At 62.3% G+C, this 22,961-nt stretch overlaps 1 protein-coding gene across 9 annotated transcripts in view; it reads right to left on the bottom strand.

Annotated features, from left to right (window-relative positions):
• The window catches only part of MACF1 (microtubule actin crosslinking factor 1), a 144,346-nt gene extending 123,028 nt beyond the window's left edge, over positions 1-21,318 (bottom strand). For 8 of the 9 annotated variants that reach the window (XM_059868557.1, XM_059868560.1, XM_059868559.1 and 5 more), the window contains exon 1: positions 21,084-21,318. In XM_059868557.1, coding sequence (XP_059724540.1) covers positions 21,084-21,303 — 220 coding nt within the window. In that variant the 5' untranslated portion in view covers positions 21,304-21,318. Of the gene's footprint in view, positions 1-16,394; positions 16,566-21,083 lie in introns of those variants that run through there. The other variant, XM_059868562.1, reaches the window with a different exon arrangement.
• Positions 21,319-22,961: the final 1,643 nt, after the last annotated feature.

Below are 22,961 nucleotides of genomic sequence, written 5' to 3'. Positions count from 1 at the left end.
ATCTCCGGGTCCCTCCCTGCCCCTCCGGCCACGGGGACACCTCCACAGAGCCGCCGCCGTCTCCTCTCCGCGGCTGGGTAAACACCCGCTCTGGAATTCCCAGCACACCTCGGCAGTGGGGGGAGAAAGCCACCAAAAAACAAAAAAACCCAAAAAACAGCCCCCACCAGGAGATTGGATGGAAACCCCGGCAGAGGGGAGAGGCACAGGGGAGCAACCCAAATCCCAAATCCTGCACCCACTGCCTGCCCAGGAGCCGAGCAGCAGGAATGCCCTGAACACTGGGAAAACCCCCCAGATTAGGTGTCAGCCCCCAGCCCCTCTTGGAGGAGGCAGACCCCACTGTGCTGTGGCTGCTCAGGGTGCAGAGCTGCTCGGGGGAGCTGGATCAGAGTGGAAGCACTGGGATCATCCCCAGCAGCTCAAGTCCAAGCTTTGCACTTCCCACAGCAGCGGCTTAGGGAGCAGGAAAGCCGGGGGGCGGAGGGACGGCCGGCATCAAAACTCCTTTTCTGCCAGCTAACAAAAGAGCCGGTGTCTCTGCAGAGAGGCTCGTTATTCCAACGCCAAGCAGAGGCTGCCTGGCAGGCAAATGTTGGGCTAGTGGGAACTGGCTGGGCTTTGTTTGGGGGCTGCTGTGTTTGCACAGGCCCCACACAATGGGGGTGTCGGGGCCAGGGGGGTCAGGGCTGGGCTGTCCCTGGGTATGGCCACCAGCTCTCATGGTGGCCTCGTCCTGCTCCTCACAAATAAAGCTCAGAGGTCACTGCCCAAGGTGCTGTTAGGAAGTTGTGGGTCCCCCCCTTTTTCTGCCTGCAGCTCCCCAGGTGAGCCCCAAAAGGCAGCTGGGGGTCTCCCCAAGTGAGCCCCAAAAGGCAGCTCGGGGTCTCCCCAGGTGAGCCCCAAAAGGCAGCTGGGGGTCTCCCCAGGTGAGCCCCAAAAGGCAGCTGGGGGTCTCCCCAGGTGAACCCCAAAAGGCAGCTGGGGGTCTCCCCAGGTGAGCCCCAAAAGGCAGCTCGGGGTTCTCCCCAGGTGAGCCCCAAAAGGCAGCTTGGGGTCTCCCCGGGTGAGCCCCAAAAGGCAGCTCGGGGTCTCCCCAGGTGAGCCCCAAAAGGCAGCTTGGGGTCTCCCCGGGTGAGCCCCAAAAGGCAGCTCGGGGTCTCCCCAGGTGAGCCCCAAAAGGCAGCTCGGGGTCTCCCCAGCCTCGCCAGGCTGCCAACACGAGGACGGCAGTGGTGGAGCCAGAAATGTGCAAAGCCTGCTCTGAGAAATGGAGGTCAAAGAGAAGGAAGCAGCCGATTCCCTCCTCTTCCTCTGCAGATGGAGGGCAGGCAGCAACCTTGAGCCCTGATCTCATTAGATGTCCCAAACTAAGCAGTGTGAAACCTGATTAGCGCCGGCGGGAGGCGGGAGAAGGAGCGGCGGCTGGTTCTGCCAGCCAGCCCCAGCACCCTGCCTCTGGAGAGGGGGGTCTAGGGAGCACAGCACCCACAGCTGTCTCCCCACAGCACCCAGGACCTGGTCCTGGTCCTTCCAAGCTCGATCACACCCCAGGTCATGGCTGTGCTGTGCCCTGAAGTGAGGCTTCATCCCAGCTGCTCCCGCCAGCTCCCGGCCAGTTGGCCTTGGCGTGCAGCAGCACAGAGAAATGTAGGATTAAAAAAAAGGGGGAGGCAGGAGCCCAAAACTTCTGTTCCCTAGAGACCTCGTCTCCTGCAGAGAAACTTAATCCCTGTTAAAAAGCAAATGAAATAATCCAGTTGCTAACACTGCTCTGGCCGCTCCGTTCAAGCCCCAGATCTGCCGGACCCCTCCAGTCTGGCCCAAGCCCAGCAGATTCCCTCAGCAGGGCTGAGCCAGACCTCTCCGGGGCTAAAACCATCCCTGGCACCACTCAGCTGTGGTGGGAAAGCTGTAAATCAGCAGAGATCCTCAGTTAGGGCACAGCCTGTGAGTGTCCCTGCCTGGCAGGGCTGCCCAGGGCACAGCTCAATGGGTGGCTGTGCTGGAAAAGTGTCCCTCACCCTTTCCCAGGAAAAACCAGCCCCATCCTCCTCACACACAGGGCTGGCAGAGCCAAAACTCACCGGGGCCTCCACCCAGGGAAGATGTTGGCCCTGGATCTCTTATCACACCCGGCCACCTTGGGCGGCCCCGTCTGCTCCTCGGGGAAGCCACCACAGGATGGGACGAAAGCAAACAGTGACAAGGGCACGAGCTGTGGCACCACTCCAGCACTGTGGCACACAGCAGGGCAGGATGCTGCTCCTGCCTCCTGCTCTGACCCCACACATCCCCCTCAGGCAGCACCAAACACCCAAATCCCTCCTTTTTAACAGCAGAAACTCGGCAGAGCTGCAAAGTTCCTCACTGCGGGCACCTGTGCCATGGTGAGGTGACAGGAACAAGCGTGGACCCACTCCTTGGTCACGGGGAAAAATCTGAGCCTGGTTCCCCTGGGGAAAGCACGTGGCAGCTCCAAGGTCAGATGGAGCCAGATTAGCTGGCAATGCACAGACAGGGCCCAGGAGATGCCAGGTTTGAGCCGGCTACCAAGTAAACAACAAAACTCCTCAGAAAGCGAAACCAGCCGGCCTCGTGCTCGCTGGTAAAATTAACCCAGCAATAAATTTGTAATCTAATGGGTTTCCTCAGCCAAGCCCAAAGGATCTGGTCATCTCGGGGCCGTGACTGACGCTGCCCCAGGAAACTCAAGATGGAAACTGTGTGGAAAGTCTGGGTGACCCCACAGCCACAGGGCAAAGTCCCCCCTGGAGCAGCATCCTTTGTCCCCAGCATGGGGACAGGGATCTGGCAGGGCCCCCCAGCCCCATCCCAGCTGGGCGGGCTGGGGGCACTGGGATGCTCTCCAAGCCCCTTGGAGGGCTGACAGGGATGGATGCTGGCACGGAGCCGGGGGTCAGGGGCCTGGACTTACACACACGAGCATTTACATATGAAACACTCCCAGCTCCAATATCCGCTGCTGCCTCCACCTCCCCGGGGAGATGAATAGAGATGAGGGGGGTGAAGGGAAAAGAAACCTCTCCAGCAATAAAACCTTGTTTTCCTCCAGTTCTGGCCAGCCCTGTAGCTCAAGGGCAGGCTGGGCTGGCTGTTCTCAGTGCTGGGAGCACACTTGGATCCATGGCAATGCCAAACAGTGACAGCAGGATGCACGGCACAGCATCCCCACGCCAGTGAGCACCACAGAGCCAAACATTCCCTGTGGGTACCCCTTTTGTGCCTGGATGCACTGGGAAGCCCCCCAGCAGCGTGAAAGGGCTCAAACTGTGCTGGTTCAAGCAGTGTTTGGCCTCCTCCAAGCAGAGAATCCCAGACTGGTTTGGTTGGAAGGGACCTTAAAGGCCATTTCAGCCCCACGGGCAGGAACACCTTCCACCAGACCAGGTTGGACACTTCCAGCCTCCACCCCACTGAATTAAAACCACAAAGGGCTGCGGTAAGCACAGCTGGTGACAGACAAAGTCGTCATCACTGGGTCTAGAGGCAGCAAAACAGACCAAAACACACAGCCTGGGCTTCTTGGGGACGTGCCACCCACGTTTCCATGTCCTTGTTCCGGGCTGGCGGGAACGGAAAGTGCCACGAGCTCTGGGATGTGGGAGCCAGCACGGGAGCCAAGGCTCCCAGCAGGGCTCTGGGCAGCACCTGGAGAGGGGAAGGCTGCCAGCTCAGCTCCTGCAAGCAGTCACCTTGTAAACACAATTAATAATGTCATCTTGGCTCCCTGCACCTCGCTCTCACGGGCACGACGGGAATTCGCCGAGCTGCAGCTGGAGACAGGCTGGAAAGAGCTTCAGCAGCAGCCCCAAAACACAGAGTGGGGCTCAAGGGCACCCAAACCCCACACCCAACTCCAGCAGCCATCCCTGCTCCGGCTGCCAAGGGGCTGGAGATGGAGGGGACAGAGCTGGCCACCACCCCCGGCACTCCCAGCCGGCACATGGCCACTCCGGGCTCCTCTTACATTGATTCCCAGGGCCAGCTGCAGCGAGGCTCAGGAAAAATGCATGATGGACACCACGGCAGCAGAAGAAAGTGAATTATATTCCTCCCAGACTCGATAACTCAGGGCAGCTGTCAGCACAGAGCTGTGGGATTAACCCTTCGCAGCGGCGGCGGCGGCACGGGAGGGTGGGGACACTGCCAGCCCGCTGGTGACAACTCCCTTGGCTCCCTGCTAAATTAAACATGGAATTGATTCACCTTTGTTATACAATGGGATCAGCTGGTAAAGCCCAGCCGAGGCCTTGCTGTAAAAAGGGGCAAGTCAATGACAGCATTGTTGGGTGACAGGCGATGGCATTCCAGGTGCCTTCTGCTCTCCTCTCCTCTCCTCCTAGCAGAACTCCTGCAGCAGGATGAGGCTGGCTGGGAATTCCAGAGGAAAAAAGCTCCTCTGACAGCAGGGAGGATAAAAAAATAGAGAAAGAAAGGGGAGAAAAAGCATTCTCAGAGCTGCAGGTAAGCTGAGCTGCTCTCCTGCAGCCCGGGCTCGCTGCTTGTGACAGTGGGACAAGGGCTGCGTGCCTCCAGCCACCTGCCAGGGGCCAGCCCAGCACGATCGGGTGTCCCAGCTGGCTCTCCAGGGACAGCCTGAGAGGCAGGAGAGGGCAGAGCACTGGGAAAGAGCTTTAGAAAGAAGTGAAGTGGGAGAAAAGCAATCTGCACCCGGGTGCCACCATCTACCTGCAGCCCCACGGTGAGGACAGCTCAGCAGAGCAGGATCAGCCCCCAGCCCGTGGGAACTGCAGCCTGCTCTCCCCTGGAGCAGCAACTTGAGCTCAATTCCTTTCCCAGTTCTTTGCCAAGCAGCTTCCCCGGGCTCCCTGAGCTGCTCGCAGGGCTGGGCCGGCTGCTGCCCCAGAGCTCCTTTGTGCCCAGCTCCAAAGCCAAGGAGAGACAAAAGAGGGAAGTGAAGGAGCCCCGGGAGCAGCTCCCCTCCCTCCCTCCCTCCCTCCCTCCCCAGCAGCTCCTCCTCGATGGGGATCGATGGCAGATGGTGGCACCCATCTGCTCAGCCTCTCCCTGCCCTGGCTCACAAATACCTCTCAGGGTGCCGAGTCCATCCAGGAACTTCTTGTACTTCTCCAAGTTCATCTTCCAGCCCAACGCACCCTGCTGCTCAGCTGGGTGGCATCGGGGCACCCAGCAGCTCCAGCCACTGTCCCCAGCTCAGCATTCCTGCTGGACTCCTCTCGGTCACCCTTTGACCACTGGCAGCCTTGCCTTATTTGATGAAAGCCTCCCAGGGCTGAGGCCACCCCCCTTTTTGCAAATGAGCCCAGCAACTGCCCTGCACCACCAGGGCCCCCCGGCATCCCCTTCCCACCCCTCCACACCAGAGCTTTCAGAGATTGGATGTCCTGGGGATATTTCCAGCAAGGAGCGTGGTGGAGGGAATTGGGAGGGGAAGGGAAAAAAAACCAATGGGATTCAAGGCGAGGAAAAGGCAGGCAGGGGCAGATGGGTTCCCATCCTTGTGGGAAAAGCCACCCTGGTGACTGACACCAGGCTGACAGTCTGGGAGAAGCCATCAGAAAAGTGCCATGAAATGTTGGGGAAATGGGCCAGGTGAGAGGCAGGAGCAGATGGGGAGCAGATCCCTCCTGTCTCTGCCCCCCGACACGCGCCTCGCCCTGGCTGCAAGGGGCTTACAAAGCTGAAAAGGAGATTGACTGGTTTTAAAGGAATTTTTGGCAGCAGGAACCAGCCCAGAGCGATCCAAGGGGGATGGATCCAAGTGCCTGACCTGCTCATTGCTGCCCTTCAGCAGGACTGGTGTCCACCAGGCACGGACCAGGGCTTCTGTTAAATCCAATAAAAGAGACAATAATGGCAATGATAATTATAATAATATAATCATCATCAGTAGTGTTGAAACCTGCTGTCATGGAGGTAGATCCTGCTCTCCCCATTCCCTCTCTGGAAAGATCCCAGCAGATTGAGCAAGACCCACCACACGGTGCAGGATGATCCTGCCTGGGCTCCCACACAGCATCTGAGCTTTTGAGAGGAAGGGCAGAGAAATAGAGCAAGGATGTGCTGCAGGAGCCAAATTCCCCCCAAAAACCAGGGGGGAAGCTCCCTGAAACTCAGGGCAGTGAGGAGATTCCCCTCAGGGTGAGCCCTGGCTCTCTCACCACGTGTTGAGATTCATCCCCAGAGCAACCCACATCCCACAGCAAATTATCCATCAAAATATTAACAAAAACAAAACACTCATGGAAGCAACCCCGTGTCCACCATCTCCACAGCTCCAGGACAGACAGCCAGGGACAGACACACACCGGGGGTATCACTTTGCAGGCTGAGCAGAGCAAACCCAGCAGGCCAGCTGCTGCTGGTGCCCCTGACAGCTGGGAACCAGGGAGCCAAAAATCCCTCTGGGAGCTCCCAGTTGGAAAGGGGAGCAGTGCTGAGGTTCCTCCTTAGCCCAGCACCCTCTGCACCCCTGAGGATGGAGGTGACATCCTCAGCTCCCAGCAAGGAGCTGATCCAGGAGCTCATCCAGCCTCCAGGGAGGGGCCACATGAAGAGCCTGGATTTAGGAGCTGGAGGCTCCTGGTGCCCTCTGCATCCCTGGCACCACAGGGCCATTCCCAGCCATCCTGGTGCCCTCTGCATCCCTGGCAGGGCCATTCCCAGCCATCCTGGTGCCCTCTGCATCCCTGGCACCACGGGGCCATTCCCAGCCATCCTGGTGCCCTCTGCATCCCTGGCACCACAGGGCCATTCCCAGCCATCCTGGTGCCCTCTGCATCCCTGGCACCACGGGGCCATTCCCAGCCATCCTGGTGCCCTCTGCATCCCTGGCACCACAGGGCCATTCCCAGCCATCCTGGTGCCCTCTGCATCCCTGGCAGGGCCATTCCCAGCCATCCTGGTGCCCTCTGCATCCCCGGCAGGGCCATTCCCAGCCATCCTGGTGCCCTCTGCATCCCCAGCAGGGCCATTCCCAGCCATCCTGGTGCCCTCTGCATCCCTGGCAGGGCCATTCCCAGCCATCCTGGTGCCCTCTGCATCCCTGGCACCACAGGGCCATTCCCAGCCATCCTGGTGCCCTCTGCATCCCTGGCAGGGCCATTCCCAGCCATCCTGGTGCCCTCTGCATCCCTGGCACCACGGGGCCATTCCCAAACATCCTGGTGCCCTCTGCATCCCTGGCACCACGGGGCCATTCCCAGCCATCCTGGTGCCCTCTGCATCCCTGGCACCACGGGGCCATTCCCAGCCATCCTGGTGCCCTCTGCATCCCTGGCACCACGGGGCCATTCCCAACCATCCTGGTGCCCTCTGCATCCCTGGCACCACGGGGCCATTCCCAGCCATCCTGGTGCCCTCTGCATCCCTGGCACCACAGGGCCATTCCCAGCCATCCTGGTGCCCTCTGCATCCCTGGCACCACGGGGCCATTCCCAGCCATCCTGGTGCCCTCTGCATCCCTGGCAGGGCCATTCCCAGCCATCCTGGTGCCCTCTGCATCCCTGGCAGGGCCATTCCCAGCCATCCTGGTGCCCTCTGCATCCCTGGCACCACGGGGCCATTCCCAACCATCCTGGTGCCCTCTGCATCCCTGGCAGGGCCATTCCCAGCCATCCTGGTGCCCTCTGCATCCCTGGCACCACAGGGCCATTCCCAGCCATCCTGGTGCCCTCTGCATCCCTGGCAGGGCCATTCCCAGCCATCCTGGTGCCCTCTGCATCCCTGGCAGGGCCATTCCCAGCCATCCTGGTGCCCTCTGCATCCCTGGCACCACGGGGCCATTCCCAGCCATCCTGGTGCCCTCTGCATCCCTGGCACCACGGGGCCATTCCCAAACATCCTGGTGCCCTCTGCATCCCTGGCACCACGGGGCCATTCCCAGCCATCCTGGTGCCCTCTGCATCCCTGGCACCACAGGGCCATTCCCAGCCATCCTGGTGCCCTCTGCATCCCTGGCACCACGGGGCCATTCCCAGCCATCCTGGTGCCCTCTGCATCCCTGGCAGGGCCATTCCCAGCCATCCTGGTGCCCTCTGCATCCCTGGCACCACGGGGCCATTCCCAACCATCCTGGTGCCCTCTGCATCCCTGGCAGGGCCATTCCCAGCCATCCTGGTGCCCTCTGCATCCCTGGCACCACAGGGCCATTCCCAGCCATCCTGGTGCCCTCTGCATCCCTGGCAGGGCCATTCCCAGCCATCCTGGTGCCCTCTGCATCCCTGGCAGGGCCATTCCCAGCCATCCTGGTGCCCTCTGCATCCCTGGCAGGGCCATTCCCAGCCATCCTGGTGCCCTCGGCATCCCGGGCACCACGGGGCCATTCCCAGCCATCCTGGTGCCCTCTGCATCCCTGGCAGGGCCATTCCCAGCCATCCTGGTGCCCTCTGCATCCCTGGCACCACGGGGCCATTCCCAGACATCCTGGTGCTCTCTGCATCCCTGGCACCACAGGGCCATTCCCAGCCATCCTGGTGCCCTCTGCATCCCTGGCATCACGGGGCCATTCCCAGCCATCCTGGTGCCCTCTGCATCCCTGGCAGGGCCATTCCAAGCCATCCTGGTGCCCTCTGCATCCCTGGCAGGGCCATTCCCAGCCATCCTGGTGCCCTCTGCATCCCTGGCACCACGGGGCCATTCCCAGACATCCTGGTGCCCTCTGCATCCCCAGCAGGGCCATTCCCAGCCATCCTGGTGCCCTCTGCATCCCTGGCATCCCAGGGCCATTCCCAGCCATCCTGGTGCCCTCTGCATCCCTGGCACCACAGGGCCATTCCCAGCCATCCTGGTGCCCTCTGCATCCCTGGCACCACAGGGGCATTCCCAACCATCCTGGTGCCCTCTGCATCCCTGGCATCCCAGCCATCCTGGTGCCCTCTGCATCCCTGGCATCCCAGCCATCCCCCCTCACCCGCCAGCAGCAGAATAAAAGTTGTTGGGAGAAGCCAAGTTGTCACCACTAAAAATAGCACAATGGAATTTTCCTCTAAAGGAAGAAAAAAAAAAGGGGGAAAAAAAAATCCTGATTCTTGCTGACAAAGGGGCTGTGAGAAGGAAGGGTGGGACAGCCCCATGGAGGGGACATGAGGGGACATCAGGTCCTTCCTCTCCAACAGCCCCAAACAGGCACGGAGAGCTGAGCCCATCCAGGGGGACAGAGATCCCACCTTATTTATCTCCATCCTCCCTTCCTGGCAGAGACCAGACCCCTCCAGGATGGCCACTGGACACGGCAAGCAGGCAGCTGCTCCAAAATGCCAGCAGCAGGAGGGAGGTGGGGGGAACTCAGCCCAGAACCCACTGAGCTCCCCCAAAGCCCTGAGAGAAGGACACTTCCCTCCTCCAGCCCCGAGGGGGTTAATGGGAAGCGGGTCTGACGCCACCAGATCCCATCCCCAAGCATCCCAGCTCAGGGAACGCCAGGAATTCCTGGAGGAGGGAGGATCGCTCCAGCTGCCTCCAGCAGCACGCTGAGACTGGGTGGGGGGTGTCAGGGGAGCCCCCAGCTCCCGAAGCATCCAGGAATCCCAGATCTCCCAGCACAGCAACTGCCCTCCCGGCAGGAACGAGAGGCATCCCGAGCAGCCGGCCAGGACGGAACATCCCCCGGGCAGCAGCGTCTGGAGGCGCCGGCACTGAAACCTCCTGGGCCACCCCTGGCTGTCCCCAGCGCTGTCACCCCGGAGCTGGGACACCCCAGCAGCCCCAGGAGTGGGGATGGGGCAGTTCCAGCCATGCCAAGGGTGTTGCCAGAGGCAGGGAGTGGATCCTGGACACGTCTGGGGTGAAGGGTGGATTTATTTAGGGACAGCCTTAAGGCGGGGTCACAGGGACAGCCAGGGCCACACCAGCTGTCCCCAACATCACTGTGGCAACTGAACACGCCTGAAGCACTGGGGTGCTGCACGGGGGGCACTAATTAACACTCATTAGCAGGCTGGGAAGACCTCCCGACCCCACCCCGCACGGAAAGGAGTTATTCCCACAGGATTGACCAGGAGCAAAACTGCCCAAGGTCAGCTGGAATCTCCCAGCCAAGGCAGCCCTTGTACACAGCTTCCTGCAGGGAAAAATAAGCTGCTGGCCAAAGCATTTCTGTAGGGCCACAACGGACCCAAATAACGATTAATAAAAGCTAAGATGAGTCCCAGCCTGATAGGACACAAAAATCCCCCTGGGATCAAGGCAGGAGTGGGGTGGATGGCTGGGGGGAGCAAGGGCAGAGCAAGAGATTTGGAGGAGCTGGTTTCAGTCCCAGCCATGCCAGGATTACGCCCCCAACCTGGGCAGGGGTCCCAGCAGAGCTTGAGGAAGGGGAAAAGGCTCCCAGCAGAGCTCAAGGTGGGCAAAACAGAAGCTGGGAGAGAACACAGCCCACGCAGGTGCTGCAGATGTGCAAAACACAGCACTCATCACCTGTGGGAGGCTGGAAAAGCTTCCCCAGCATCATTAAAAAAACGCTCATCTGAGCAGAGGAGGGCAGGCAGGGCACGCTGGGACTCAGCAGAGGGAAACAGGGCTCGACAGGAAATGAAAAATGGAAATGCAGGCTTGTCACGCACAGGAAAACAACAAAATAAACACAATTGTGGCCTCCCAGCGCCCGGAGCTCGCTGGCTCAGAGCACTGATAAACACTGGGTGACAAAGGGACACTCCAGGCACGGCTGCAGGGACCAGCACAGGCTCTGCAGACCTGTGCCACCTCTGCTGGCAGCCACAGAGCCAGGCTGTGCTCTGAGGGGCCACAGGGAGCTGCAGCCTGTCCTGCTGGGATCAGCATCCTGCTTCTCACTCAGAATCTCCCAAACCATCTCACCCAAGAGCCCCCCTCCCACTTCCCCCCCTCTTCCAGGAATCCCTGGGCTTATCTGACCCAGGGGCAGGACACACAGATCACATCCCAGGACTCATTTCAGCCTGTCCACAGCCAAACCCACCCCAAATCTCATCACTCAGCCTCCTGCCCCAGCAAACATCCCTGTGGGAAGCTGAGGCTGGAGGATCCCCCTCCCCGGCCCCCCAGCCGGGTGAGATCCATCCAGACACACAAAACCCCACGACAAGAGCTTGGAAGTGAAACTTCCCAGCCCATTAACAGCAGCATCCTCCGTGCAGGGAATTTCCTTGGCAGTTTCCCCCTCCAAGCTGGAAGCCCCCCAGACCCCCCAGCCAGGGCAGTGCTGAGAGATTAAATCTGGAATTTTCCGGGAGAAAGAAGGTCTGGAAGGAAAGGCACATCTCCAGGACAGCATCCAGCAGGGATGAGGGGTGTGCTGGGCAGATCAGCTCCCTGCCTCCACCTCCCAGCACCGGCTCGGCTGGTTCCCACCCCACGGGATGGGATGGGATGGGAAAGGTGTGAGCAATCAGGGCTGCGGTTTGCCGGTCCTGCCCATGGACCTGCGAGGGCTCACCCACTGCCGGGGGGCACAGCACGGGTGACCAGCCCCGGCAATCAGCGCTGTGTCCCCGCTCCCGGCCCCATCCCAGGTGTGCCGGCACCGCTGCACCGCCTCTCCCCAGGGCAGCGATTGCCTCACCTGCCTGCAACACTCGGCTGGCGTTGCTAAAATCCGGCCACAGCACGGCAGAGCCGCGGAGAGGATTGGGAAGGGCTGGATTATCGGAGCTCAGGGTGTGGGGTCCCTTCCAGGGCTTTCCTGAGCTGCTTCCCAGCTGCTCCGAGCATCTTCCTGCCACCCCAGGGCTGTGCCGGCCCTGCTGCTGCAGCCGGCAGAGAAACACTGCCCCGTGCAGGAACCAGCCACGCGGTCCAGGCTGGGCTCACAGCCCCTCTGTGCAGGAGGATGGAGCTGGATCCAGAGATCCCAGCATGGACCGGCTCCTCCGCACCCACCCCGAGCTCCAGCACAGCCTCTCCCTGCAGGAAGACAGGAGGAACTGGAACCTACAGCACCCTGCTGCTCCCACAGCCTGGATTTATCCATTTCAGACCCAGAAAAAAGGGCACTCATCGCCCGGGTATTCAAACAATGGTGTTAAGACACTTCAAATTTAAATAAAACCTCTTGTTTTACTTCCCTCTGGGAGGTTCCTTGCCACTGGCATCAGCCACGGTATGTCCAGAGCAGTCTAAACTTAGCTGACACAGGCGAGACCAGCCTGGAAAGGAGGTTGGCTCAGACCCAGCAGACGGAGGTCAAAGACTCCGGTCTCGCCCCGGAGCATGAGCCGGGAAGGAAAAGGCTCCACGGGAATGCAGAGCTGAGCAGAGCAGGCAGAGAACAGCCCCAGCCCCTCGCCCAGGCTGCCGAGAGGAGATCAAAGCCTTCCGGCACAGCCCCGCTCACATCCCGGTGCCAGCGAGGGACCGGCGGGTGAGGCCACCCCGCAGCCACCCCCTGCCCTCCCAGGGGATCTTCTCACACACGTGGGAAGGAGGAGAAGCAGCCAAGAGCTGCAGGAGCTCTGAGAGCAGGGCTCAGCCACGGTTCTGGGTCATCAGCAGGGCACCAGGACAACGCCGGCCGCCGCTTCCGCTGGGGATGCTGCGGGATGGGGGAGGCACACATTGCCTCTCTGCCAGGCAATGCCAGCCCGGGGGGCACTGCTGGGCCTTGGCATGGGCATGGCTCCATGCAGGGAGCCACCCAGGCCAGGTGGATCCTGTCACCTGCAATAGGGGTGGATCCTGTCACCTGCAACACCACCAGCCCCATTTTCCGCTGGCCAAAACAAACCGAGCAAAACAGCTCCTGCACCCAGTGCTGGGGCTCCAACTCGGACACCAACCCAGGGCTGCCCCAACTTCCTGACCCCCCTTTTGCCTCTGGTCCCCTCCCCCCATGCCAGAGAAGCCAATGACTGCCATACAACCACCCCCAAAATCAGGGTTATTCACCCAATGATGGAAAATCCCTTGGCCTCCAGCCCAGCTTCCCCCCACACTTCTCCAGCCAGGGACTCTCCACTCCAAAAGTGGAACTTGGCCAACCCTGCTCCCGAGGGATGAAGAGGAAGAAGGGCTTCCTCTCCCCCATTGAGGAGTCACCACCACGCCACCAGCCCCAGCAGTGACCTCAGAGGCCACAGAGGCCTCGTGCAGCCCACTCAGCACCAGCCAGGAGCGAGGTTTATCCTCGTGGGATGGATCTCCTGGCAATCCCCTGCATCAGGAGGTGGCTGCACGCTGGGAGAGCTGCTTGGCTCGAGGAACAAGGCACTTCTGAGTCCTCAGACACCTCCAGGTGCATTTGTTGGGGCACAGCACCAGCCACAAGTGGGAAAAAATGAGGTTCTTCAGAGATGGGCACGGCCAGGAATGCCACCCACCACCAGGAAGGCTCCAGTCCCAACTGGAATCAATCCTGGTTGATCTATACAAGGGTCCTCAACCTCTCCTGCCCACCCCAGGATCTCCTCCAGTCCTTGGGAGGTTGTTCCCTCCCTAACTGAAGGCAGTGTACTCAACCAAGGTGACAAGCCACCCTGTGCTGTCCCAGTCCAAACAAGCCAGGCCACGTGCTGGGCACCACGGAGCAGGCAGAGACAGCGCCGGCAGCGGGCAAAAGCTTTTGAGGTGCCACAGCTCCAGGTTTTCCACCCCCAATCCCCAAAAAAAAACCCAGTTAACTATGAGAAAGACAGGATTTCACCAGGATTGATTAGTTAATGTTTACAGCAGGGGAAGCATGACCTGTGTTCTGAGCTTGGCAGAGCCGCCGGCACCCTTGAGCTGCCGGGGGCTGCTCAGCACGGGGCTGGGATTTCCACGTGCTGGCTCCTGATTTTCCAGGTGAGGCTCAGCACCCCCAAAACACAACAGGAGGCTGCCATGGGAATGGAGAGGGGCCTCAGCTGCTGGGCCTCACTGAGGGTGACAGAGTCAGCCCAGACCCCAACAGAGAGGTGCCCAAAAACTCAACCATCAGCACCGACACCGTCATTCCCACCGGGATCCGCGGCAGCAGGTCCCAGCATGTGCCACGGCACTGTGATCCAGGGATGAGGCAAGAGGGGTTGGAATCCCTGCAGGGAACTGGCCTGCTGGCTTCCAGGTGAAGGTGGTGGCACTGGGGACCTCCCAGCTGCAGGTGTGGGGTTCTCTCCGGACGGGACAACCCCGAGGACGCCGGCGCTGAAGGAAGCGAGAGCAACGAAGCGCTGAGACATCACCGGAGCCACCACCCCCAAAATGCCCACTTTTAGCCCCATCCTCTGGTTGTAGCCACCCCCTCGGGAGCAGGGCACAGCAGGTGGGTGTCCCCACAGTGCTGATGGCAATGTCCTCCCCCAGGCAGGCCCGGGATCGGGAGCATCCCGCGAGCCCCGGCGCCGCAGCGCTGCGGCACAGCTCCCGCACCCCGCTGCCGAGGGTGGGTGTTCTTAGAAAGAAAGGAATCACGGGGATCTGCCAGCTGCTTCACTCCTGCTCACCAGGGAAATTCAGGACTCACAGCCTGCTCTGGGACCCTTCCCGTGCTGCTGCTCTCCTTCCCTCCAGACCTGTCCCGGCTCGCTCGACAGCAGAGGCCTGGCTGCTCAAATTGGGATTTTTTAGGGTGTTTAGTGGTGCTGGCTGAGAGAAATGCATTTGCAACCCTGGCTCTGGCAGTGCCAAGTGTCCTCCTTGCCCTCCTTGCTGCCAGTGCCAGGTCTGGGGTGGCCACCACAAGAACACCACAGGTCTCCCCGCTCAGCAGTCACATTTCAGTGAAAACTCTGTTTTTGCAGGATTAAGAGGGGGAGGGGATGAGCCCGTGGAAAACTTGTTCTGGACAGGAAAAACCAAACGGTTTGCAGGAGCTGCAGCGGGGAATAACAGGGAAGAGACAACATACCCACCAACTCCAACCCAAACTACCCAAACTGGGGCTCCCACTCAGCCCTTGCAGCGCTGGTGGGATGGCCCAGGAGGGGTGGGGAGCTGGGAAGGGGTCAAAAGCAAAGAAAAGCTTTTATGGAGTATAAACACCCATTTCCCCTACACCACAAACAAGATCTGACAACACCCAGCAGGGTATTTCCAAGTTATCCAGCTTTCTACCATACCCCAGTGCAAAAATCAGGAATTCCCTAGAAAACTCCTTCCCAGAAGAACCCAACTGCTCATGGAAGGCACCAAGAGCCAGAGCAGGGAGCGGGCAAGGGGAGCCCAGGTGCCAAGGGTGCTCCAGCTAGACCAAGTGCATTACAGGCCCTGGAATTTCCATTTTTTTTTCTGGAACAAAGCAAACTCGATGCAAACAGCAGCTCCTTGCACGCCAGCGTCTCCACGCTGAACCCAACTACATCAAAGCATCTTTTGATTAATAAAAAAGTTTGTCAAGTACTTGGACGAGCCCAAGTCACGTTGCCAGTGCCTTTCCAAGGCACCTGAGGAGGTTTTATTCCCTGCTCCCTGCGGAGGCTGCGCGTCTCTCCCACCTCTGGGATGTTTCAGTGGCACCCCCGAATCAGGGAGCCAGGGAATCCATTATTCCCCTTTTTCCGCAGGAAAAAAAAGGAAAAGGAAACAGGCACTGCGAGTGCCTGGCCCCTCTCAGCCCGGCCATCCGCATTTTAAAGAGACTTGGCTGCTAAACTCATAAAACGGAGCACTGGGAGCCCTGTGGGGCTGGAATCTGGGCTCCAGGACAAGCCGAGCGCTGCAGCGGGGAGGAGGAGGGAAAAAAAAAATAATAATAACAAGCAGAAGAATGGGAACGCACACACAGCTGCCGGGAACGAGCCGCTGACATCAAAACTGCACACTCACTGCCGGTACCGGCAGCACCTGGGCCCCTCATCCCCCTCCGAGAGGGACCCCGGCCGCGGGGGGGCTGTGGGGACACCCAGGGGTCCCCAGTCCCTGGTGGCACCGCGGGTGAGGGCACAGCGCTGAGGGATGCCGTGCTGCTCGGGGTGCCCGGCTGGGATGCTGGAAGGGACACGGGGACCCCAAAACTCTGCGAAAGGCACCCGGGGGATGTGGGGCGGGCGCTCACTCAGGGCTGCCGAGCGCCCCCGGACACCCCACGCTGGCGACAGCAGTGTCGCTCATCCCGCGGGCACCCCACGCAGGGATGCTGAGCCCGCGGGCAGCCCACGCAGGAGCCGCGGCACTCAGGAACCCCACGCAGGGATGGAGCTGCCGCACACAGCCCCCGCGGGGACGCGGGACACCCCACGCGGGGGACACCCGGGACGCTCAGACGCTGTCCCCACGCTGGGGACACCCGGACCGGGGCACCCCACGCGGGGACACGGCGCAACCCGAGGATGCTGCCCCCGAACATCCAGCCCGGAAAACCGAGAAAACACCGGGAAAACACCGGGAAAACACCGGGAAGGCGCCGGGAAGGCTCCGGGAAGGCGCCGGTTGAGCCCCGCGGGGCGGCCCCGGCGCGCTCCAGGCCCGGCCGCGGGGCCCGGCGGGCTCGGTACCTTTGTATCGCTCCAGCACGTCCTCGTAGGCCTGCACGAACTCCTTCTCCTGGCTGCGGTTGGCCGGGAGCAGCCCCGGCACGTACCCGGCCATGGCGGCCTTTGTGCCCGCGCTGGGCGCAGCTGCCGGCGGCGCGGCCAGGGCCCGTCTGTGCCGGGGCCGCTTCCGCCGCGCCGCGCCCGGCACCGGCCCGCCCCGGGGAGCCGCCCCTCGCCACCGGGACCCGCCCCGGGGAGCCGCCCCTCGCCACCGGGACCCGCCCCGGGGAGCCGCCCCTCGCCACCGGGACCCGCCCCGGGGAGCCGCCCATCGCCACCGGGACCCGCCCCGGGGCCCGCCCATCGCCACCGGGACCCGCCTCTCGCCACCGGGACCCGCCCCTCGCCACCGGGACCCGCCCGCTGGCACGGGACACTCCCCGGGAAAACGCCCATTGTCCCACCGGGAGGGACACGCCCCCAGACCCTCTCATGGCTCCCGGGACCCCCCCCAACACCGGCCCGGTAACCGCGCATGGACGGGGACACTGCCAAGAGGGGACACGCCCCTGGACACGCCCCAGAGCAGAGTCCGAAATTATCGTGGCCACGCCCGTCTGAACAGTCCCCGCCCACCTGACCGTATTTGCTCCGCCCTTGTTGAGGCCACACCCCAGAACAGGCTCCGCCCCCTGGTGCCCGCCCCGGGCCCGCCGCGACCCCTGGCGGCCGCTCGGGGCAGCACCGGGAGGGGACAACGGAGGGTGGCACAGGGGTGACATCGGGGGTGACATCGGGGTGACACCGGGGATTGTACTGGGGGTGACACAGAGGGTGACAATGCCTGTGATATCAGGAACGACACCAGGGACGTGGTGACACTGTGTGTGACACCGGGGGGTGACAATGGGAGTGACATTGGGACAACACAGGAGGGTGACTGACACAGACAGTGGCACTAGAGGGTGTCACAGAGGGGTGACAGCGGGCCTGGCATCAGAGGTGACACCTTGCACTACCTGGAGGGGCCAGGGGGCGTAGGCACCCCTCAGCATCACCTGGCAAGGGATGGGCAGGAAAATGGGGGCCCTGAGAATCATCTGGGGGACTTTGGAGGGGATGGAAAGGCCCCAGCAAGGGGAGCGGTGGGGCAGAGCCAAACCCCACCGGGTTTGGGAAATGGGGGTTCAGGGCCAAACCTGCCTGGCACTGCCATACCCACAGAAACCCCACTCAGGCCCCCCACATCCCAGCAGGGCTGATGGAGCAAAACCTCCCGTGGAAAAAGCTCTTACAGGGCATGAGGGTGGCTGTCCCCACTCCAGGGGACACTCCAGTCCCCCCAGTGCCCACCCGCACCCCACTGAGCCCACAGGACACCCCCTCGCCATGACCCCTCCGGACCCAGCCCCCCCTCACTGGGGCAAATCCCGGCCCTTTTTTGGCCATCTCAAGATGTTGCTTTTTCACCCCGATGCGCCGTTCCCATGGCAACTGGAGGGCCCGGCTAGGTAACCATGGCAACGAGAAAAGCCCCATCCCGCTCAGACAGACACCCTGTGTGTCCCCACCGTCACCCAGGGACCCCCGAGCCCCCTCAGGATGGGGGGGCCGCACCCTGCATCCCTCCAGCGAATGAAGAGGGGCCAGGGGCAGCACCTCCATCTTCCTCCTCCTCCTCCTCCCGCAGCCCCAGGTCTGGGGTGGGGTCACACAAATCACCCCCCTCATCCCGGTTTTGGAGGCATCTCCCTTTCAGCTTAGCGCCTTAATTAGGAAAAGTAATTAACGCGGCACAGAGCGCGGGTGCCCGGCTGCATCCGCGGCAGAGCCTCCGTGGGGAGGAGGGTTTCCATCGCGGCGACCTCGTGGCAGGGCCTTTGTGCCCGGCGGTGCCAGGCACGCACCCTCAGCGGAGCATCCCCCTGGGAACGGCCGGAGAATCCCCCGGGAACGGCCCCAGGGGCGCAGCTCCCCCAGCTCTGCCCGCGGAGCCGCCCCCGGCACCGAGCCCTGCAGAGGTGCCTGCGCCCGCCACATCCCTCTGACCCAAAAACGCGTTCCCAGGGAAAGGGAAATCTGTGCCGGCCAGCTGGCACTCAGCGATTCCTCCTCGGGCAGCGGGAGCGCTGCTCGGAACCTGCCCCGAGCTCCCAAGGCAGCGAGAACAAGGGGGTTTGTTCCCGTGTCCCCGGGGATGAAGCACAGCTCCCTCCCTCAGCCAGCGCCGGCTCTGCCAGCGGCGCGGGTGACGCGCCCGGGTGACAAAGGACTCCCAGGAACCTTTTCAAAGAGCCCTTGGAAAGCCCCAGCGACGCCTCGTCCATCACCCCTGCCCGCTCACCCCTGGCATCCCGGAGTCCCCCGGCCCCTCCTGGCCCAGCAGCACCCCAGCACGGCCCTGGCAGCACCAGATTTAGGATAAAAGAGCCCTTTTTTCCCCAAAAGCAGCCACCCCCGCTCTCCCTCACCCTCTGCCAAGAGCCTGGAGCGAGACAGAGCAAGGCAGGGCCAAGGGTCACACTCTGACCCTCCACGTCCTGCTCCCCCCTCCCCTCCCACCGCTGCCTTCCCAGGAGATGCCAGAAAAGCAGGGAACGGCTCCAGAGCTGCCTGGAGACCTGGGCCAGCGTGTCCCAGCCCCACACAGGTCCTCCCTGGGCTGTGCCCTCCTTTCCTTGGCTCTGATGGCCAGAAGGGATGCAGAGACTGCTGGACCCCACAGACAGTGAGGAGGAAGAGCCCCCCAGATCTCTGTGTCCCCTCAAAACCAAGATCCCTGTGTCCCCCAAACCCACAGAGGTGCCACTCCTCCTGTGTCATCTCTACAAGGTCCATGGTGGCACAAGGATGGGGCTCCCCAGCCCCAAATGATGCCCAGGCTCCTGGGGGATCCCAAAAAGCCAAGTCCCCATTGCCCTCCCCTGAATGTGCCAGGTGCCCCAGGGCACATTCCTCAGGCCACCATCCCTGGTCCCAAGCCTGATCCCAATGGGAAGAGGCACTGGGGCAGCCAGAGCCCCGCAGACATTCCCACTAAATAATGCAAGGATCTGAATCAATATTTCAGCTCATTTTCAAACTTGGTGACACAAAACTGTCTCCAAACTCTTCTTTTTTTTCCCAGCTCAGCACTGTCTCGCTGCACCTCCCGAGTTATTTTTAATGGGCAATCTGCATGAGACCGAATTTTGTGACATCCCCCTGCCTTTCATCACGGGCTGGATCCAGCGGGGTGATGACAAACACTCGGCATCCCGGGCAGAAATGGAGCTGGGGAATGGCTGGGCCTTGGCAGAATCCATCCCTGGGGTGTGGGAGGATGGGGATTTTGGGGCAGAGCGGGTCTGTGAGAAGCAGTGAACACGGCAGGATCCCGGTACCCCTCCATCTCCCAGCCCCAGGGATTTGGGATTTGGGATTTGGGGCAGGGCCAGCCGCACCCTGCACATTTGCCTGTCCCAGCCCCAGACGGTGCATTCTCAAGAGCCATCATTTGAATCAACTGGTTCTTCCAGCCCCAAGATTCCTGGGCTGGCACGGCGGCACGGCCATATCCCCACGCACCCAGTGCCATGGGGCAGGCAGGGAGAGAGAGCAGCACCCCACAGCCAGCCCTGACCTGGTGGCACCTGTCCCTGTGCCAGGTGTGTCCCTGCTCCCCAGTGCTCCCAGTCTGTGTCCCCACAGGATGGGGAGCCCAGCACTGGGGCTGGTTTGGTCACTGACTGGGGGCTGGCTGGGCAGAGTGGGCACCTCAGGGGTTTGTCACCCTTGTGCCCACTCCCACCAGAGAGATTCAAACCCACTCCCAGGTTTCTCTTGGAGCAACAGCCAGGAAGAGCCTGGCCAGGGCTCAGCAGGGGTCCCTTAGCACGGCCCTGATTCCCAAATCCCCGTTTGCTCCGGCAGGAGCAGATCAAAGGTGCCCAGAGTGCCGGGAGATGTGGACAGACCCCGGCAGACACAGATCAAAGCCCTTGATGGCCGTTTGGCCCCAGTGAAGAATCAAACCCCAGCTCTGGTGCCTGGAGCCACCACCCTGAGCAGATTCCCCCATCCTCCCTCCCCAGCCATCCTGGAGCAGGGTCCCCACCGCCCCCAGGGCAGAACCGGGAGCCATCAGCCAAGGTGGGTCCAGCCCTGCCTTTGTTTCTTCCTCCCAGCTCTGCTCCTTCCCTGGAGCTGTGACCGGGTCAGCAGCACAGCAGGCAAAGGGACACACGAGGCACTGTCCCCTCCACACGGCGACATCGCGTGTCCCAGTGACCACAGCGATGGAGCTGCTGATGGGCACCACAAAGGAGCAGCCCCAGCTCCATCAGCCGGGCGGGAATCCCAAACCTCCCCGGGCAAATTCCTCCCCGGAGTTCAGCCGAGGGCATTGTTCCACCAAGGAGCCATTCAGTCCTTAATTAAGCGTTTTAATGTCACCCAACCCGCAGTTGGAGGTGCCCAGTCATCCCTTAACCCCAGTGCTGAGGGGATGAACCACCCGGGGCGAGCCTGGAGAGGACAAAGCCATGGCAGAGACAAACCACCACCCTGCTCCCCGGCCACCAGAGCCACCTCCGTCCCTCCCCTCCTCTCCCCCTCCATCCCCAGGCTCCCTGAAGAGCAGCGGGGCACAGAGGTGACCCCAAGAGCATCTCAGTCACCGCGGGGGAGCCGCGGGAACCCCCGGGGGGAACCAACAAGGCGCTGCCTTACCTGCGACCCTGACGACAGCCCTCTCGGCCGGGTCCAGCACCGAATCCTGACTCTTCCTCTTCCTCTGCTCATGGAGGGGTAAATTCCAGGGCAAGGTGTCCCCGGGGGGGCAGGGGGAGAGGCTGCCCGAGCGCTCGCTGCGGTAGGAGCGCTCGCTCCGGCACGACCGCTCACTCCGGCAGGAGCGCTCGCTGAGGGTCTCCTCGTCGGAGGACGACATGGCCCAGGGCACGGGCAGGAGGGCGGGCAGGACGTCCCCGCGGGCAGCAGCACCCTGGAGAAGGAGCAAACAGCGCGTGACACCGGGCCACCGGCCGCGGGGCCCTCTCCGCCACAGGTGCTGGGGGTGGTGGAGAAGGGATCGTCCACCATGGGTGTCTCTGCCGGGTGAATCAGCCCTCCTGGAGGTTCTGAATGCTGCCTCAGTTTCCCCCTTGCTGGGGATCACAGGGATGGGGATGCTGGCACGGCTGCCCCTCTACCAGCAAAGCTCACAGTGGCATCCCTGAGCTCACTCCCACAAAGCCAAGTCCAACCTTTTGGGCTCGATTTCTTTGTGCTCAGTGCAAGAAGGAGAATCGGCTCGGCTCTGCCCTTTGTACCTGCAGGTTTTTCCCCCCTGAGAACGGGGATGGATTTAAAAATCTTATTAATCATGGCAGAGGAAGATGGTAGGGCTTTCTGGAGCACGCCGGGAGTGAGCTGTGCCGCGTACACACGCTGGGCAAATAAGCACCTTGCATGAGACATATTTAAAATAAATCTCATTGTGTCCTCTAGCACGGCCAGGAAAAATGCCTGAGACTCCTACAACCGATGTGCCGCGGCGCAGGAGCCGCCTCCATCACGCCGAGCCTTTCCTTATTCCCATCATTTAATCAGCAAAACAGGAACAAAGAGACCCAAAAAAACATTGAAAGAAACGGAGAAAGGATTCCATGAGTCATTCACCCCCCATTGAAAAGCTGCGAAAAAATGAATCGCGGCCCAAACCCGCGGCTCCCCCGGTAACCCCGAGGGGTTCAGCCCGCGCCCCGTTTTTGGGGGACCAGCGGGTGTGGGGCCGGGGGGGCTGCGGGGCCGGGCGGGGTTCGGTGCCCAGGGAGCGGCAGGGCCGGGGGCTGCGGGGGTTGGAGCCGGGTTTGCGGCACGGGCGGGGGGGCAGCAGGTGCAGGAGGCAGCGGGGTGCGGGCACGGCTCTGCGGGGGCACACGGGGCCGGTGTGGCCCCCCCGGGTCCTGCTCCCACCTGGTCCTACCCCTTCTCCCGGCACCCTCTGCTGCCTATAGCTCCAGCCCAGCCCCGGCGGCTGCTGCCCCCTTTTCCCGGTCCTTCCCCATCCCCACCCGCCGCCCTTCCGCGCTCCATCCCCGCTGCATCCCCGTGTCCTGCCCTTCCCGCTTCATCCCCCGCTCATCTCCCGCTCTGACCCTGCGCTTCCCCGCTCCATCCCCGGCCCATCCCCGCTCCATCCGCCGCCCTTCCCCGGTCCCTCCCCGGTGCGCAGCCCCCTGCCCGCAGCCCCGGCCCCGCTCACCCCCCCGGCGGCGCTCCGGTACCGACTCGGCGCGGACAGGACGCGGCGCTCCGGTGCCGGCCCGGCCCCGCCGTGCGCTCCCGGTCCGGCCGCTCCCGGCCCCGCCGTGCGCTCCCGCCGCCGCGGCGCCTCCCCCGGCCCGGCCCGGCCCTGCCCACCGGGCGGCGGGGAGCGGCGGGGGGGTCCCGGCCGCCTCCCGCCCCGCGCAGCCCCGGGACCGGCCCCGCCGCCTGCCCCTGCGCCGGCACAACCGGCACCTCCACCCCGGGCACCCCCGGGCCACCCCTTCGGGGCTCCCAGGCTGCGCCCTCCAACCTGCCCGCGCTCCAACGGCTGCTGCC

Source organism: Haemorhous mexicanus, chromosome 27 (genome assembly GCF_027477595.1).
Source record: "Haemorhous mexicanus isolate bHaeMex1 chromosome 27, bHaeMex1.pri, whole genome shotgun sequence".
Classification (NCBI taxonomy): domain Eukaryota; kingdom Metazoa; phylum Chordata; class Aves; order Passeriformes; family Fringillidae; genus Haemorhous; species Haemorhous mexicanus.
This window is presented reverse-complemented; position numbering and strand designations above follow the sequence as displayed.